Source organism: Astatotilapia calliptera, chromosome 7 (genome assembly GCF_900246225.1).
Source record: "Astatotilapia calliptera chromosome 7, fAstCal1.2, whole genome shotgun sequence".
Classification (NCBI taxonomy): Eukaryota; Metazoa; Chordata; class Actinopteri; order Cichliformes; family Cichlidae; genus Astatotilapia; species Astatotilapia calliptera.
This window is the reverse complement of record NC_039308.1, coordinates 8104115-8124336: the sequence shown is the minus strand read 5'-3', so window position 1 is coordinate 8124336 and position 20222 is coordinate 8104115. Positions and strand designations below refer to the sequence as shown.

Genomic DNA, 20222 nt, shown 5'->3' with positions numbered 1-20222 from the left:
CAAACACAATTGCAAGAACAATCATGCCACTGTGCGATGTGTTCACTGCAACAGATACACATGTGGTAAATGCAGACTACAGATACCATGGCAGTGCCAGGATTGTGAGTGATTGCTGAAAATGTTGAAATGTACTCACTCACTTTTTATAATTATTTGTAAAAATGTGTACAAATGGTTGATTTTTTGTACTGTTGGTCGGGCTGCGTGTGTGGAGGAGGTGGGCGGGTGAGAGGGAGAGAGAGAGGACTGAGGAGTCCGTGGAGAAGCGGCCGGGAGGGTGGAGAGGCAGATCTCAGGCAGAAAGCAGGAGGCGCTGCTTGCAGCCAGTCAGAAAGATGCTGCTCTGACATGCGGACCCCCAACGATCTTGACCGCGACACTACGCTTCTACGTGCCCGCCTGACCACAGATAAACCAGCTGACACTCTTTTCTTCTCTTGAGTCTCTCTTCTCTGCACTGGGTTTGTTGCCATGCCGCCGGCCGCCTGCTCGGTCGATTACCGACTCCGCTGCATGTTGCCCGCGGTGCTGTGGATCGGGCTGCTGTGGAGCAGCGTCTCAACAGCAGGTATGCGTTTGATTTCTCGTGCGAAACCAGAGTGATGTCTGATTCTGCGCGTTTCTGCGCTCTCTGTCCTTCTGCGTCTTGGTTCGCATCCAAGTGGAATGACAGAGGCGCCAGTTGAGTTTTTATGCACCGCAAAAACACCTCGTCTCCGGGCATCCCTCTGCTCCTCTCAGACACCTCCTCTCGCGCGACTCGCAGTAGGGCAGGGAGAGGAGCGAGTCTGAAGCAGCGTCTCGCTGTTTACTGCGCCAGCAGCTCCAACCACTTTGGCACAGCAGTACGGGCTGCACATGCAGCCTCAAATCCTCCGTGTGGACACGAGTCCATTCGTGTGCGTGGGAGCCACGATCAGGCACGAGTGGATGCAGAGACAAAGAAAAATAGAGAAATCACCAGTCAGCCAGCTCCGCAGTTAATTGGGAGAGGGGATTCCTCGAGTCTGAGCATCAGCATGCAAATTAGAAAGCAGGCTGACACTAAGTGAGGAACAAAGTTGATGTCTCAAACACTATCTATCTATCTATCTATCTATCTATCTATCTATCTATCTATCTATCTATCTATCTATCTATCTATCTATCTATCTATCTATCTATCTATCTATCTATCGAAAAGTTAGCGTTCTAATCCCTGATATTTTTTGGGACCCTTCTTTCACTTAGAAATAAGTCTTCTGTGTAGGCCACTTCTTATTTTTCACCATAGTGGTGACCTTATGAAGAAAAAAAAAATACTCAAAGAAAAGAAAATGGTGGTGAATGGATGGTTTGCCTTGGTTGAAACTAGCTGGCAGCTCATAGCTTCCCATTTTGACCTTTTAACTACCATCATTTCAGACCATTGAAATGGTGGCACCATCGGTGAAAGCCCCATGTTTAGCTAAACCTCTTATCCTGGCCTAAAGATGTTGTTGTTCCTAAAACCAACAGCATGGAAAATGCTCATGCCATGTTTCCTGCTTCTAATTTAGGTGACATTCAGTGAAATCTTTATGGACGAAGGTAACAATAGGTGGGTTGCAAGGAAAAAGAAAATTCTTAAATGAATAGGAATTACCTGAATCATTCCACTCCTTCAGTGAAATGATCCAGAACATTTGTCCCTTTGGGAAAGGGTCACTGTAAATCAAATTGTTGTGAATGATCATCTTCAGATGAGACTGTTTTCTACAGTGATGACAATAACCTGATCTGTAGAGAAGGAGAGCTTACTGAACATTTAGAGGACAAAAAAGTGAGAAACCTGTGCTATTTGCTTTACAGTCATTTCATCTTTACTTGCTGAACACCTAAAGGAGATTTTGTGTTAAACAGCATTTGTTGCAGCCTCATCAATTGCAAAGGGCACTGAAGCTGTTGTGACAGCATGTGGTTGTCTAACGTGTTTGAACATGTTTATGTTGCATTTTCCTTTCATTTTTCTGTGTATGTGGTCATTCGGGTTAAAACGGTAGCTTTTAAATGTATTCAGATTCAGCATTTATCTCTCTTTATTGTGCCCTCTGTTGCAAGTGGTGGAGTCTGTTATTCCTGCACTGGATTCAAATAAAATCAGAATGATAATCCTTTAACTGTCATTAAACATCAGACGTTCAACGAAATATAGAAGCAGCTACCTGGTAGCAGCATTTAGAATAAAAAAATAATAAAAACAAAGAAATAGCTAACAAAAACAAATCTAAAAATACCAGCTATAAAACTGTGCAAATGTACAAGGTATATACAAATGTGCAAGGTTGGTCTCAAGTATTGCACTTGTCTTGTGTGGTAGTGATGTGTATGTTTATGTGTGAGTGTGTGTTACTGTATGTGTGCATATGTGTGTGTGTGTTGTATGTGTGAGAGGTACTGATGTGTGACTTTAAGTGGGGCGTGTGTTCATGGTCCTGGTTTGGATTAACCTGTAGAATCTCCTAAAGGCCTACAGGTCGAACAGGTGGGATGCAAGATGTAGGATGGGTGGAGTCTCTCAGCTCTGTTCAGGCAGTGGGATGTGTAGATGTCTGCAACAGAGGGGAGGGCGTAGCCGATGATCTTCTGTGCAGTACTGACTACTCTCTGGAGCGTCTTCCGCTCAGCCTGGGTGCAATGTGTGAACCACACTGTGATACACTATAGCGAGTGGTAGAAGGTCAGCAGCTTCTCACAGATGTTGTTCCTTCTGAGCACTCTCGGGTAGTGCGCTTTGGGGTCTTTAGGGACTAGTAAAGCGCTATATAAATACAGGCCATTTACCATTTACCATAGTGCAGATGCTGCTGTGACTTCCTGATGATGGTGGAGGTGTTTGCATTCCAGGAGAGGTCAGCTTATGTAGCGTGGAGGCAGGTCTACTCTGTGCCTCCTACAGTCCAGGATCATCTCCTTTGGCCTTGTGTTGTTTACAGCCAGATTGTTTACTGAACACCACACAGACATATTCAGCACCTCATATCCTGTACTGTGATGGGGTTTCAGAGCCCATCACAGTCTCTGCTATGCAGATGACACACAACTTTATCTATCATGAAGCCAAATAACACACAGCAATTGGTTTAACTGCATCCAGGTCTTTATAAAGACATGAAGAACTGAATGACATCTAATTTTCTGCTTCTAAATTCAGATCAAACTGACGTTATTGTACTTGGCCCTGGAAATTTTAGAAATATACTCTGCCATCCTGATTGTTACTCTAGATTCCTACTCTGGATGGCATTACCTTGGCCTCCAGTAATACTGTGAGGAACCTTGGAGTAATTCTGATCAGGATATGTCCTTCAATGCTCATATTAAACAAATATGACTGCTTTCTTCCATTTGTGCAACATCTCTAAAGTTAGAAATATCCTGTCTCAGAGTGACGCTGAAAAACTAGTTCATACCTTTATTACTTCCAGGCTGGACTATTGTAATTCATTATTATCAGGATGTCTTAAAAACTCCCTGAAAAGCCTTCAGTTAAACCAAAATGCTGCAGCAAGAGTCCTGACAGGGACTAGAAAGAGAGAGCATATTTCTCTAATCTTGGCTTCCCTTCATCGGCTTCCTGTTAAATGCAGAATTGAATCAAAATCCTGCTCCTCACATGCAAGGTCTTGACTAATCAGGGCCCATCTTATCTTAATGACCTTGTAGTACCATATCACTCCATTAGAGCACTTTGCTCTCGAACTGCGGGCTTACTTGTTGTTCCAAGAGTATTTAAAAGTAGAATTGGAGGGAGAGCCTTCAGTTTTCAGGCCCCTCTTCTATGGAACCAGCTTCCAGTTTGGATTCGGGAGACAGACATCATCTCTACTTTTAAGATTAGGCTTAAAACTTTCCTTTTTGCTAAAGCATGTAGTTAGGGCTGGATCACGTGACCCTGAATGCCCCCTTAGTTATGCTCCAATAGGTGTAGGCTGCTGAGGGATTCCCATCCTATGATGCACTCAGTATTTTTTCTTCAGTCTCCTTTCTCACTCACTGTGTGTTAATAGACCTCTCTGCACTGAATCATACTTGTTATTAATCCCTTGCTCTCTTTCACAACATGTTTTTTATCCTGCTTCCTTCTCTCACCCCAACCAGTCGCAGCAGATGGCCGCCCCTCCCTGAGCCTGGTTCTGCCAAAGATTTCTTCCTGTTAAAAGGGAGTTTTTTCCTTCCCACTGTCGCCAAATGGCTTGCTCATAGGGGGTCATATGATTGTTGGGTTTTTCTCTGTATGTACTATTGTAGGGTCTACCTTACAATATAAAGTCCCTTGAGGCGACTGTTGTTGACATTTGGCGCTGTATACATAAAATCGAATTGAATTGAATCCCTGTATGCAGATTAGGGTTAGGGTAGTGTAGAACAGTGAGCTCAAAACACACACTTGTGGGGAGCCAGTTTTGAGTGTTCAAGTAAAGGAGAGGTGAGGAACGAGTTTGACAGTCTGTGGGCAGTTGGTGAGGAAGTTGAGGATCAAGGAGTAAGTGAGAGCCGGGACAGGTCAGACAGTTTCCTCACCAGGATGTTGGGGATGATTGTGTTAAAGGTTGAGCTGTAGCTATTTTGTCCTCACTTGACCTATTTGCTGTATAGGCAAACTGGTGGGGGTCTCCATAGGGAAGGTTATTCATGGTGGAATGGCTTTGAATGAAATGTTCCAGGTGCTTAGTGATGACAGGTGTGAGTGGAATTGAGTTCAAGTCGTTCAGGCTTAATAGCGGTGTTGATAGCTGACCAGACAGTAGAAGCTTCAGCTTTGCTAATTTGTGTCTCCCATATGGAGCGTTTGACTGTCGCTGCTTTTGGAGTATTTCAGTGATCTGAAAATCATATCACTGGCTGTGTGGTAGAGACCACCCAAGAGCTTTGTGCTTCAGCTTAAATGAGCGAAACGTTGCTATTTTATTAGTCTTAGTCTTGAGTTAGCTTATACATGTGTTTGGAGGTAGCTTGCCAACCTTTATTATTTGAACCGTTCAGTGTTCCACCCTGTGCTCTAAATAGATCACTTCTTTAGAGTCTAGATTGGGTCAGCCCTAGGGGTGGGCGATATAAACGATATACGATAGAAACTATATAAAATTGGCCAACGATAGAGATTTTGACTATACCGCTCCATCGCGATAGCGCATGTTGATGATGTCATCAAGCTGCGCCTGTTTTGGTCGAAAGCATCGCATTGGCTACAACAATTATCATCTGCAAATTATGCTGAGAGTCATAGCAAAGAGATGAAGCACTTTTGAAATATGGGGAAAGCCAAAAACTGCGGTTCCTCCACTTCCGTAACATTGATTCATTAATGTTGAATTCTCTCACAGCTGCTCTATGTTGCAGTATATTAATAACTAACCTTGTATTGTGGACGAATGATCTCAGTTGTTCTCCTGACTGAAGTTTGGCCCATGTATAGCATCCTGCTATGCGATTGCATTTGTCCCTGACCACCAGAAACCCTCACGTTAACTTTTATTGAGTGGGAAAAAAAGTTGTTGTTCATCCTCCAGCTTCACTGTGCTAATGTTATGCTAACATAGCTGTGTAGCTAGCAATCACGTAATACAACATTATATACCAGGTAGTCCAACTTCAGTGACCCTGCAAATGCCACTGCTGTTTAGTTTTCTGTCTTCATTATTTTGGAAGTGGTAGCAGAGCTGTACGTTTTAATTAGTTTCAAAAATCTCTCAGTCAGAACATGGTATGTGATGTTTAGGTGGAAACTAGCGAGCTAACTTCCTGTTAACTTCTAACTCCGTTAAATTTAATAACTTCTGTTTTCATGGATGCCTGGATGTTAAACTTAATTGTTACACCTGGTAAAGCAGCAACGCTGATGATTTTATTAAATATTAAAGAATTTAGACCGTCTTTAACTCTCAGTGTTCGTTTGACTTTGGGGATGGAGTTTTGGACCCAGATTACTCTGCGAAGCTCCTCACTACGGCAGCCGTAATGCTCTGACAATCCATCAAGCAGTGCAGCTTACCAAAGTTGTACTAAAACATTTTTTAACAGATTTCTGCACGCCAAAATCGGTTCGAGGTCAGTAAGGACAACCAAAATTCATACATAAGGCACACTCTCGATTTTTGAGAAAATTAAAGGATTTTAAGTGTGCCTTATAGTGTGGAAAATACGTTATACAGAAGAAAAGAATATATCGCAATATATATCGTTACCGCACATGCTTTAAATTATATCGTGATATGAATTTTACGCCATATCGCCCAGCCCTAGTCAGCCCCTAAGCTAATGTCGAATTCTCACACAAATAGCAACACCCATCTTTTATATACCATCTGTGGTGCAGTTCTTGAATTCACAAACATTAACATTAGAGTCTTTCTTCTTGCATGCAGAGGAGGATAGAAGCAATGTTGCTTTTAGCCCTAAACTCAGCAACCATCCATTGGAGTTGTAGAGACTGGATCCCTTATAAAAACCTGCAGGCAGATGGTTTTGACTTCTTCAGTGATTTCTCAGCACGCTTCAATCATCTTGCTAATCCTTGTCTGTCTTTTCTTCCCCTGTATTCTTGTACATTTGTTCAATTTGTGAGCGTGCCCCACCACCCCGACACACACACACACACACACACACACACACACACACACACACACACACACACACACACACACACACACACACACACACACACACACACACGTATCATGCACTGCATCATTGGTTTTTCTCACTGTTGGTGTATGTGTTTAATGAGCTTCCCCAGCAGAGATGTAGTGTTACAGAGCCGGCTCGTGATTGTGCGGTTATGTGTTAGTGTACGTACTAGTGTTTTTTAATGCGGATTGTGCCTGCAAATGAAGATAGACTGGATCATTGCGTGGTCTCATTTCTCAGGGTAAGAGTGATAATCTGCTAGAAAGAAAGCTTGACAACTGAGTAGAGATTCCAGAGCTCCAGCTGGGAAGCAAAACCAATTGCAGCTTGAATCCAGAGTGCAAAACAGAGATTTTTATTGACCCACACTGACAGTGTTTTTCTTGTAAAAATATCAATGAGGCATACCCGCTTCATTTAAAAAATATAGATCTTCTCTCCTCAAAAGAGCATCCATCTTGTAAGCCGCTTTTCTCCTCTACTCTCATCACAGCGCCTCTCCAACTTCCTTTCCCCAGTCTTCGTTCACTTGGCTTCTTTCTCTTCTTTTTTCTTTTCCCATTACTTGAGTGAAGAAGAAAAAAAATGGAACCAGGAGGCAGACAGAGGAAATTGTTTCTTCTGGTTGAATACACCCAGGCTTATTATGCAACAAGATCCTCAGGCACCAAACTTTAGAAAATATTGTGCCAAGTTAGCATCACAAAAAGAAACCAAATGAGAGGAAGTAAGGCTAAAGAGTAATGAACCAAGTTGAGAAATAAGAGCAGCAGAGAATATTAACTAGTAGAAAAGTAATATCTCGATTTCTGTATATGTCCACACCACATGTATACTTACAGACATTAAAATGGTTATTTTACACACTTACACACACCTGCGTAACCTAACATCACATTGATCCTATAAGCTGTACTTTAATTACAAATTTTTATACCACTAAACATGAGTGAAATTAGTTGGTGGGACAGAGGAGGGACAGGGACAGGGTGAGATAGAAGCAGGAGATCCACTGTGGTGACTCCTAAATGCGGCAGCTGAAAAAAGAAGAAAAGATCTCACATCAGTTTAGACCAAAAAACTGAAAACATTAATGTTATAAAACTGATTAGATTAGAATTAGGTTAGAATTCAGGATTTTGAGTAGTTTGGTTATGGTATGAGTGAAACAAAAATATTTTTCAATATTTTTTCATCTAAATACCTGAAAAAACCTGGACTAAAGAGTAAAATAATCAGCAGCTGGATTCAGAGTGGAGCAAATGCTATCAAACACTCTGAAGTGTAAAAACTGAAAAGGAGAACGTGCCAGTAAGGGGGATAATGACTTTGGAAACCTTTCATGTATAATATGAGGATTTTCAAGAGAAATGTTTTTTTTCTTTTTATCTTTAATCAAAAAATATAATAAAAGCTGTTTTTGAGACTCTGTTATCAAAGTGGCATGAAATTAAGATCATGTAACAATAATGTAACATAATATGTAACATAACAGTAATGTAATTCAGATTTGGTGACAGTGTTACGCCAGTAAAGCTTTTGTGATGATACCTGTGGAACATCAGTCACTGTTTATATTGTTGCAGTGTGAAACACTTTCATAGTTGCAGAGTTTGATGTTGGCTGTAAATATTGAGCTTTACTAATTTTAGCAGAGCTCATTTCAAGCGTTTTTGTGCTGTATTTGATTCAGAGAAGAATTACAGCATTAGTGGTGGGAAAAGCAGCTTTACAGAAAATGTTCACACTCTCAGTTTGTTTGTGTGTGTTTTTGTGTTTGTATACTTAAAAGATGGACTGTGTAGTTTATCTATAAATCTTGCAATCTTAACTTTATGTTGCAAAGAGAAACTACCAAGTCAATCATAATCAATAACAAGAAGTTATCAGGCTGTGGACTTGTCAAATTATAAGACATTGTAGAGCCTTTAGCACCACGTATTAATAGATTTAAATATATTATTTAAATATATTATTCAAAACTGTATTTTTGATTCAAAACTTGTGCACCCAATTCTTGTTTTTAAAGTCAATAAAACTGTATGCTGTACAATGTAATTTAATAATTAAAAGCCCCAAATTACCATGGCATTTTATGTATAGTTTACTTTGTGTAATATGCATTACTCAACTGTTAAAGCAGTCTTTTTCAAGGGTGCAATTTTGTCTGTCGCCAGTCTGTCGAAGGGCTAACACATGGAGACAGAAAACCATTCATGCTTACACTCACACCTATGGGCAATTTGGATTAATCAATTAACCTATCCCCACAAACTGCATGTCTTTGGACGGTGGGAGGAAGCCGGAGTACCCGGAGGGAACACACGCAAACACAGGGAGAAAATGCAAACTCCACACAGAAAGACACCAGCCTGATGGTGGAATTGAACCTTTTTAAGCCTTCTTGCTGTGCGGCAACAGTGCTAACCACCGTGCCGCAATTTTGCAATCAGTGTTTTCATAAAAGCCTTTTTTTCATGCATTTACTACTACTGGTAACAACACACACGAGGTTTAAGGCCTGGACAAGTTTAAAAGTTTTTGTCCTCCACAGTGGAAATTGCTGAAAATAAAAGTGGGTATCACTTTAGTGAGCTCCCAATTTTATAAATTCTGCACTCAGCTTTGTAGTCTCCAAAATAATTGAAATGCAGCCAGATGCTGCTCATTTCATATTTTCTCTTGTTTTTTTTACTTTTCCCTGACATCCTTGCATTTAAATCCATCTCCCGTCTCTGTGTGTACCTGGCGTGTACCACTACACTTGCTGTCTTTGAAACTTCTGTCCCCCTTCCTTTTTTCGCATAATGCTATGATCCTAGTCAGTCTTTGCATGTGTGTGCCCATCATAAAAAAGTCGCCATACACACAGCAGGTAAGAAAAAGGAGGTTCTTTTAAGACAGAGACAGGCAGGAAACAACTGCAGAACAGGCAGAGCACAGGTGGGCTTAAGGGGTTTGGCCTTTCATTTCTAGAAGAGCTCCTCAGAATATGAGTCTCTGATTCCCATGATTATACAGATCATTGTGCTGATGCTGTGTTTTCTTATGAACTACATAGCTGCAGAGGTCTGTGGTTGTCCACCCTTTTTGGGACAAAGCCAAAAAAGGTTAAGTTCTTTTAAAGTACAGTGGTCACTCGTTTATCGCGGGAGTTTCATTCTAAATAACCCACGATAGATGAAATCCGCGAAGTAGCCAGCTTTATTTTTTACAATTATTGTAGATGTTTTAAGTCTGTAAAAACCCCTCACTACATACTTTATACACATTTCTCAGACAGGCATGAACATTTTCACAATTCCCTCTCTTGTTTAAACACCCTCAAAGTTCAAACCTTTGTAGAAAAACAAGTCCAGTATTATAGAATGAAACCAAAGATCAAACCCTGTTTTCAGGTCCAGAACATGGTCACAGAGCAGCTGTGAGAGAATTCAACATTAATGAATCAATGGTACGGAAGTAGAGGAAGCAAGAAGAATGAGTTGAGTAAAGTTCGCTTAATGTGCCTAATAATTCAAAAAATACGGTAACTTCTACCTTCCTTTAGCATGTGCAGAAGTCCAACTTTTTGTGCAATGGTTAGCACCTTCCCCTGCCTCTGGGTGCTACCGCAGGAGCCTCTGACGATGCAAAACATTTCATCAACATTGTTGTGCTTGTTGGGGAGAAAACTTACAAACATACAGTAAAGCACTTTAGAGTCACACTGCCAGCGATCGAAGATTTATGTAAATTTTTCAAGCTGAACGTGTTCTGTTCTGTAAAAAAGGAAAAAAAAAATTGCAAAATTGCACAAAAAAGAAAATCAGCGAAACAGCGAGGCTGCGAAAGGTGAACCGCGTTATAGCAAGGGACCACTGTACAAATAAAATAGGTTAACACATTGATATTAGTATTAACTAACCAATCATTTTATAATAGTTTCATTTTATGGGAATTAACAGTACATATCCTGTGGCAACCCCTGTAGAGAAAATGTTGTATTTTAAGTATTATCTTTTCAGTTGGGAGTGTATCTATATCCCTGTTGGTGTTTGCTGCATCTGGAGTATAAATCCCTCACAAACTGTCTTTTCAGTGAGTCCATTTGCTCATTAGTCCCAAAGTCTCTAAAATATAGTCTGGGCTTCTGCGCAAACTTACAACATCTTATAACAACATCTTAGTGAATTATTAAGATTTGGGGGGACGTTATGTACCTCCTGTGCTGCCCTTCTGCTTCTAACCCAGGCAGTGTTCACATGTAAGGAAGATGCCCAAAGAAGTACCAGGTCTTAGCTGCAGTCATCTCTTCAGCTTGGCACATCTTCTAAGACCTTTATGACACAACTTTTATGAAGGGGTCTGAAAGTGTGTGTGTTTGCTGTTCAGTGTGATTTATTCTGTCTCAGCATCCATGATTATCCTCTCTAGGATGGCTTCAGGATTGCACAGATGCTGCTGACACATCCCTACAATAGAAGCAATTAAGCGAAGCTTAACTTTGTGTGCATCTGTTGTAATCCATGCTGTGTTTGCAGTTGAAACTGTTTTGGGTTGGTTCTGCTTGAGGCTTCTTCTTTTTAGAGCTTTCCTCTTTAAAACTGTTATGGGGTGGAAGTAGTTTTAATGTTGTATTCTGTGTGTTTTAATGGTTTGGTTTTAAGTTGTGGTTTTACGCATGTCTGTGTACAGTTTGCATGCTTTTATTTTGAAGTTTTTAATCTTAATCAAAGAAAATATCCACACCTGCTCACTCTGCATGAAAGATGGGAAATTAGGGCAGACAGGGAGCATTCACAGTACAAAAGTGGCACATGCATGAAGGCAGCAGCACTTCAGCTTGAGCAGCAGCAGGATGAATAGGCAGAATGATGCCAAGGAGATTGGCCTTGAAACTGTTTGTGGAACTGTGGTTGAATATGATGGAGGAGTTGGACCCAGTAGGAAGGCCTTTCCAAGCAAGACATAACCGGTGAAAAGAGTGATTTCTGTGATGGTTGGTGCTAGAGCATCTATTTCAAGACTGTTGCACCTGTACATATATGTATAGGATGGACTTCTAGCTTGGTTTTGTCTTAGTTTTTTTTAATGCCCTTGGTTTGTTTTATTGTAAATAAATTGTTAACTGCTACACTTGAGTTTTTTCTCCTTGGCTATCACTTCCTTTTATTTTTTTCGCTGCTCTCTACCCGATGGAAAAGGACCCCCCTCTTCCTTCTCTCCCTCTCCCTTCTCCTTTTCCCTCTTCTTTACAAAAATGTGTATTAAACTATTTATGAATGGTTGAAAGGCACACAAATGTAAACATAATGAAGTTATAGATTAGCATTTTTTAAGGAAATGTAACTGTGGTCAGGTTATTTCAGTTTGATAGTTTCCTCTCAAAGGTCAGTACTCTCAAGATGGCCAGTGTCACTTGTTCAAATGGGCACTTAAAAGTTCATAAACGTTGAATACTTTGTGGAAACACTAATCGTAGCAATAGAATTAACTGAAGTTCTGTCACAGTTATAAAAAGTAATATTTTTAAGCCTTTAATGTAGAGTCAGTTGCTGTTTGATACTTTAAGATCTAGGATAAGGCATAACTCTCGTTTATGCGTTCCTGCATTTTAATGTTGTTACTGTACCTTACACCGTGTTCTGCATTTCCCCTGTTTTCATTCATCATTAGCTGCAGAGCACTAAGAGGATAGCATGATTCATTGTTGCTTAACTCAACCCAAGCACAGAGAATACACTACGCACGCACACAGACAGGCAGGCAGAAAAAGCTCAGAATTTCTTTTTTCTTTCTGGTCAAATACAAATTGCTGTGTCCATTACTTGAATCAACAAGTTCTCCAATAAAGCACATCCACATTGGAAGGATGGTGTTGTCATAAATACACTTCCATTCAGGAGATTGGAGCGGGAATCTGACACCTTTCACATGAACCTGCAGTTAAAAGTGCTTCAGATGACAAAACAAAAAGTGTTAGTGTTAAGTAATGCTGTGAGAAAGGCACATTTAAGATTGTGGGCTCTGGATGCAAAAATGAATTACTGGCAAGAAGTAAGAACAGAATCAACAGCTTAAGGCTGCCAGGAACAAGAGCAAAAACTAAACTGAGGAAATTTGCCCAAGAGAGAAAACAACCCTGGAAAGTTAGGCTGGGGAAAACCAGAGGCCTACACTACAAAGCAGGATTTTGTATTAACCAGGTAAACAGGTAACTGTTTTTTGAACTACAAAGTTGGATCACATCTTACCAGGGTACATCACCACCACAATCCATGCGGTGAACCTAAAAATACACAAAAAACAATAAGTTATCATCCAATTTGTTTCTCATCTCTTGGTTACCTTGTTAGGCTTCCTTACACATGCAAATGTTGGTTTTAATACTTTTTGGTTAGTCGATTTCAACAAAAAAATAAAAAATAAATAAAAATAGTAAAATTAACCTCAAGAGAATCATGTTAATAAATAAAAGGTTTTTGTGTTACCTGACTATTATTGAGGGGTATGGGACACATCTCTTAAATAAATCTGTTTTATTGATTTTTTCATTTTAATATTAATAACTAAAATGACATCTATGGTGTTACAGGTCAATTTCGACAGGTAGATATTTACATCAAGAAAAGACAAAAAAAGTTTTTTTTTCAGCAGTAGACCTTTAATATATAGGACATATAGGGTACACTGACCATAGAAGCAGTGGAAGACTGAATGGCTATAACATAAAAAGAAAGGCAAGTGGTGCAAACCTGTCTCCTAAAACTCAAAAAAAGAAACCACGAAAGGAAGTAAGCCTGCTTCCCAAAAATGTCATGCTGTCCCTTTTAAGCAGAAGGCTACGCATACTCAGAGCTCCTGGTTGGATATGGTTGCTGAATTTGTTCAGAACCTTTGAGCTTCAAGATAGGAATAGAAAAGCCAATAAAGAAAAGGCAAATGACAGAATTCTTGGAAGGAAGAAAACTGTTTCCTCCCCTCACAAAATCTATATTTAACGCCTGCTACCCACAGTCGCAGTCAGAAAAGGCATTGAAAATGTTGTTCATTTTTGCTCCACAGCAAATGATGAATTGTGATCCAGAAAGAGATTTGATATGGTTGTCTGGGATTAAAGTGACATTTTGGAGTTTCAGTCTGAGTGAGTTACACCCACACAAACGCACCCTGACACTTTGCCCTGTCAAAGTCACTCCGAGCAGACTGGCAAAATCAAGTGTGTTTGCAACCAAGCCTTTAAAAAGTTAATATTCCCATTCCTATTTGCCTCAAAGCTAATAACCCATGTCACCGCTCTGCTCCCTTATCTATGTGCCTTTGATACGGGAATCCCACTGAAGAAGGTCTTTTGATGCAATCGGCAAACCTAGCCTATGTGTTATAATCCATTCTGCTGATAACTGCGCCTGTCATGCTGTCGAGTCGATGTGTTTGTCTCCACTCGAATAGCTTGGAAAGAGCTGGCTAAGTATTTTGTGATTGAGAGTATGTATGTTATTGCTGTTTGTTTTTTATTAATCCATGATATACTCCCATGTGGGCTGTAAGGTTCAATGCATCAGCTCTTCTCTGTTTTGTTGCCCCTCAAAGGACTGATTGATTGATTTATTCATGTCATGTGGTGCAGAGACTTACAGACCAGCAAACCCTTGTCTGAGCTTTTGAGAGATTTAGTCTCCAAAAAGTTAAGAATGTATTTAAAGGCTGAGAGAGACGCGCTAAGCCTTCAGCCTGGTCTAAGCAGAACTGAGCTTCCTGCAAGATGATGACTGCCCATGCAGGACAGTTGTTTTTGTTGAGCAGAAGCACAAAGAAGTCTTAACAAAAGTCTAAAAAAAATGAAAATGTGTGAAATGCTGCTGCTTGCTGCAGCGTTTTCATTCTAAAAACATTTCTGGGTGGTTCAACTTAGAAAGACAGAAAGTACAGTTTGAAAGGATTATTTTGGAAGCTTTATGGGTTTAAATTTTTTATTTAGCTTCATATATATTTAAATTAATTTCCCACCCTCGAGGCAATCATTGCTTTCCATTATTTTCTGTGTACAACACAAATCAGCTTCCAGAGCCTTGAGATTTAGTTGTAATAGCTAATCCAATCACTGTATTTTTCAAAATTTTTACAGTTACAATGACACATTGTAACTAGATGGTAATGCAGTTGAGGAGAGGGATGGTTTTAACAAAAGTCAATAGCCTCTTGTCTTAGATAAACGAATGTACTTACCAAAAATCAGGCAGAGCTAAACTCCTGTTGGCTGATTCCTTTGTTTTCAGTTTCGTGCCAGATGCAAACCCAAGGGCTGCGTTTTTCTTTTAAATTCATTGTAAATGCAGGTTGCCAAACAGTTTTTATTGGATTCAACTGATGGCTTTGTGACAATGTACATGTAATTTTGATGTCACTGGGTCATTTAGGTATAGTTCTCAAGACAGGCCTCGATGCAGCTCCACTTATAAAAACCAGCTGTTGATATTTTTAGAGCCACTGTTAATTTTCTTAATGTATACCCTGCAAAGTCTTACAGTACCTACTGTAGAAATGCACAAATACAACCTTATGGAGACACACTTAGCTTGACACAACTGTTGCTGTAAAATATAAAAGAAAATGAATTGAAAGGACCCAGAATTTTAGAGCCATGCCACTGGGGTTTATTTTAAAACCTGCTTGTGGTAAGACATCTGTGATTGGATACTGAATCGTCCTATCATGTTGCTGCTCAAAACCAATCTGCTGTTCTAAAATTTATACTCAATTTAGATGTTTTGATGTACAGCTCCTCACTAGAACCCCCTCATATAAAATAAGCTATACTAGACACTTGAGACAGAGATTCAGCTTTTTCTAATCCTCTCCAGTTAGTTCGCATTTACAGTTCTATACTGTCAAAGATCTTAGTGGTGCTCCTAGTTTGCAGTTTTTTTAGCAGCTTAGAAGTGCAATGAATGAAACGAATGAAGAAAAAAAAAATGAATTGCTGCTGTTGTTTTATATTTCTGAAAAACAACAGAGAAATAAAGAAGACATCACATGTATTGCTTTCTTTTCATTTCATTATTTATTACTAAATGCTCTCCATGTTGACATCTGGGTCATGGCCACTCAAAGTTCAAGCTTGAAGCATTTGTCTCTTCTTCTCTGGCTCTTCAGCTCTGCTCCCTGTCCCCCTCACGACTGATGTGCCTGGTGCAAACATACATGTACGTTTTCAGGGTGCGGGGTGATGTGGTGTGGTTTTTGTAATCAAGAGCAGGAAATACATTAGAACATGAATAAATATTAGAAAGAAGAAGCCTTGGTTCCCGGGTATGATAGGAGAACTCATAGTCCTGCAGATGTTCAGGGATTCTATGGATCCTGCTAGGACGGGGACTTAGTGCATCATCCCGATCTCTGGATGTAGCCATGTCATGTAGGTGCAGCACATCTGGTTCGAGGGACTACTTTGACCAGAATGGTGTACGTCAGTTCAGTGCTGGGTTGTGCTATGACAGTTATCTTGGTCAGAAGGAGAGGCTGACATCCAGGGAGTAGATTGTATGAGGTGGAGTTTATTTACATGCAGATGGATGGTACAAGGACGTATGGCATAGTGTAGGAGGATGTGTCATGTTGGCCATGTTGCATGGTTTCTGCGATCAAGAACATGAAATACATTAGAACTTGAATAAGGATTAAAGGGTAATACAGCTGCCCACGAATTCCACCACAACAAATATGCTAAGGAAATGGATCGATCTAATACCGCTCCTTAGGAGCGTTCACATTTAGTTAAGCACTATTCAAATAGGCCACAAGCTGTAACTTCAACACAAGGGATGAACTATTTATATTGAGGCAGGTGGTCAGGAGTCAACCCATCTAGTTAGCCACTACATAATACACCCATATTACGGCATTCAAAGTCACATGAATTGGTAAAAGGAACAAATAAAGCTGGAACAAGGCCAGAAACTATCAAATTACTGGGCCACACAGCTTTTGCTAATTAGCATATATGCCAAAGATAGTTAGAACCAATATGCACAAAAGTAGTAGGGTGAAGCATTGAACTCATGTTTATTCATAACAAACACAGAATGGGCTAGTTGCTTTGGTTCCCAGCAGCTCTATCCTACATCCTCAGCCCAGAAACTAAGTCAGGCTGTCCAGGTCAGGAGCTAATCCCATGACTGCACTAAGGCATCTGGGTAATGTAGTCCACCCTAACACAGACCTTTCTACAATTGGTTCAAATGACAAGGAGATGGTGTCTTTGCATCAAGTTCAACAGATTTATATAGCAAACGTTACTTACATAATTTCCTACTATGTTTATAATTTAACAGGAAACGGGACACAACCCTTTTCTCTTTTTCCTTGTCTTCATAACTTTGCTCATAACTGCTTTGATTCTTTGCTTATACCAAGGCTGCTGTGCGAATAGCGTTACCTTAAGCCAGTTTGCATTTGTTTCTTGTCCTTGTTCAGCTGGGTGTACGTGATTTAAGTGTCTGATCAGGTTTTTTCAACAAAGGCTTTGATGTTTTAGTTTGTGTCTTCGGTTACAGTTTCCGTACTATCCACATCTTAGTGAATGACTGTGAGTGTGCATGCAACTATTTGTGGTGCTGTGCATGCATGAAACAGACCAGGTTGTAATGGAACATGAGAGACTAATGGGGCATTTCTGGTCTCTGGACATTTTTTAACATAGCTGGTAACATGAAAACACAGATATGTATAGACTGGGCTAAAACATGCACGCACACTAGAGTGAACAGCATAACTTGCAAAAACAACTAAGAACATGGGAAGTCATTAATGGTCATGATTGTCTAAAGCAGTCAAAGTGTATCAAGATTTTTAGTCCGAGGAGAGTTGGAGCTGTCTCTTTTCTTTGGCATCACTCTCTTACATCCCTCTCTTTCCCTTCCTTTCCCCTCCAGCCCTCCCTACTGCTAAATGGAGGCAGGCAGGAGTGTGAGGAGAGTTTCAATGACTTGATGTCTGCAAGTGCACTCTCATTCCAATGTTTCTGCTTAGTTGAGTAGCTAACAAACATGTAGTCTTTAGCACGCACACACAGATTTGTATTGCTGTTGCATACTTGTTAGAAACTTCATTGACTGTATTCATTCCCATTCCCCCTGTGACATTTCCATTTAATCCTATCCTAATCTAAGCTTCTAAACCCAAATCTTACTCTGCAGCAGCCCTGAAAAGAAGTAAAAATTTTCTGACTGGAATATTTTCTTCTTCCTCCTTTCTTTTTGAGGACATTTAATCCTTGTGGGGATTAAATAGGAAGACGTGTAGAGTTCCAAAACTGTGGCAGCAAAGAACACACTACTTTAAAATGTTTTGACTTTTCAGCATGTTCATTTTACTGCAGCTACTTCATTTTTCACATACTGTAGCACTCCACCTCCACCTCACTGACTAGATTATTTATCAAGGGATTCTCGGCACTAGTGCTTCTAATGCCCATGCTATGAAAAACATATTTATAAAATGTAATCGCTGATGTGAAATGTGAGGCTCAGCCATCATAGAAGTCCTTGATAGTCTTCTCTTTCTCATTGATGTCCACCTGTGAGCTGTGACACAGTGCGCTATGTACAAACTGCCATGAACTTTTAAAAACGCCAAGACTGCATCATAGCAGAAACCACAAGAAGCAAAAATCTGGCTATCTGGGTTTTCAAGATTAAAGATTAATTTATGTTTCTTCTACAGCACACTGGTTTCTCTTTTTCTAGAAATTCTGGATGACTGTCACATGATGATCTGTCAGGTCCAGCATCACTTGTGACCTTGTCTGCCAAAAAAGGTCATCTCTGTAACACCAAAGAGGCACTTGTCTCTATTCAGTTTTAGTCCGTTCTTTTTAACTCTCTGTTAAAGTTTCTTCAGCCTTTCATCGTGTTGTTGTCTTGTATTTCCTCAGACGATGAGGTCATCTATGTAGACTCTGGTGCCTTCCAGCCCTTCTATTAAGGACTCCATTGCTCTGTGGAAGATCTCTGGTGCTGATTTAATGCCTAATGGGAGCCTTAAGAAACAGTAACACCGAAATGGTGTGTTGAAGGTAGTGTACCTGCTGCTTTCTGGGTCTTGCCTCAGCTGCCAAAATCCACGTGAAGCATCCAGTTTCCAAAAAAACGTAGCCCCTGTCATTTCACTCATTATTTCCTCTCTCTTAGGGATCTAATAATGCTCTCTTTTAATATTTTCATTTAGATCTTTGGGCTCAAGGCAGACTCTTAAAGTATATGTATTTTTTTTCTTGACACACGTGATAGAGTTCACCCAGTCTGTGGGCTCTTCCACTCGTTCAGTGACACCCATCTAAGTCATTCTTTCAAGCTCTTTTTTTCAAACTAGCCCTGGGTGGAGCAGGCACTCTCCTCAGGGCTGTTCGATATAACGATATATATCGGATGACGATATGAAAACGTCTATCGTTTCATATTACGCTATTGTTTGTTTGATGGTGCTGCAAAAGAAACTCTTTTTTTCATCTTTTTGATGGTCACTGTAGATTTTCTTAAAGTCCTCTCTTGCTCTTATATTTAATATAACCACACTACGGACGAACAAGTGACTGTTTTTATGCATTGTCGTTAGCAACAACGACGGTAAAACCATCCCGTGGCTCTGCCGGCCGCTGTTTGTTTTCCACATAAACCTTTCACAATAAAGCTGAAGATCCTGTTGAGATTTTTCAAAATAAACGGAATCACGTGAAAGAGTATGCAGAGTGTTTACGGACGAGAAGCAAAAAAAGAGCCGACAGGCGCTAAAAAATAAACCTTGGAACAGGCTTTTCCCCACAACACGCCCTGTAATAAATACTCGTTTCAACTTATGTAACTCTCAACTCCAGGTACACGACGCCCAGCTGAAAACAATTCACGCAAGTCGAGTTACCCGAGATTCACAGAATTTAGAGAAAATGTACAATTTTTGTGATTTATATTGTTGTCGGGATGATAAATGGCTTATATCAGGATATGAGATTTTGTTCATATCCAACAGCATGCAGCACAGGCACGGCATCATCCTTGAGCTGGATTTTGTAGGTGTAAGGCAATGTTCCATGTCCTTTGAAGACTGAAGGAAATTTATTGATAATGTCTGAACTTCTTTCATACTGTTGGTGTTCCAGTGTTTTGCCTTGTTTGACAACTTTCGTGTTGTCAGTATTACTCTGATAGATCCTCTTTACTAGTCCTAGGTCCTCAGATGTTTAATCTTCTAAAATTTACTTTGTCCATTAGGCACAATGGTGAACAAAACGTTATGCTGTTTGCCTTATGAAGCCAATTTAAGTCTGCATCCACCTTTTGTTTGTATTCGCTGGTTATTGTAAGCCCTCAGAGATGGGACTTTTTCGATAAATCTTTTAGGCTTCTCAGTCAGTGCCTTGAAATCCTTCTCACTGATCAAGTTAGCTTTGGCCCCTGTGTCAATTTTAAATGTTACAGTTGTCCCATTTACTAGCAGTGGAGCAGTCCATTTATCATCTGTGACTGAACTAACAATTTGACCAGTGTTAATTCTTGAAGACTGTGCACTGACATCTTTGCCATGTGACACCA

At 40.2% G+C, this 20222-nt stretch overlaps 1 protein-coding gene across 4 annotated transcripts in view; it reads left to right on the top strand.

Moving 5' to 3' along the window:
• Positions 1-255: 255 nt before the first annotated feature.
• sez6l (seizure related 6 homolog (mouse)-like) overlaps positions 256-20222 on the top strand; it is a 101689-nt gene continuing 81722 nt past the window's right edge. For all 4 annotated transcript variants that reach the window (XM_026172826.1, XM_026172827.1, XM_026172825.1 and 1 more), the window contains exon 1: positions 256-571. In XM_026172826.1, the coding sequence (XP_026028611.1) occupies positions 475-571 (97 nt within the window). In that variant the 5' untranslated portion in view covers positions 256-474. The remainder of the gene's footprint in view (positions 572-20222) is intronic.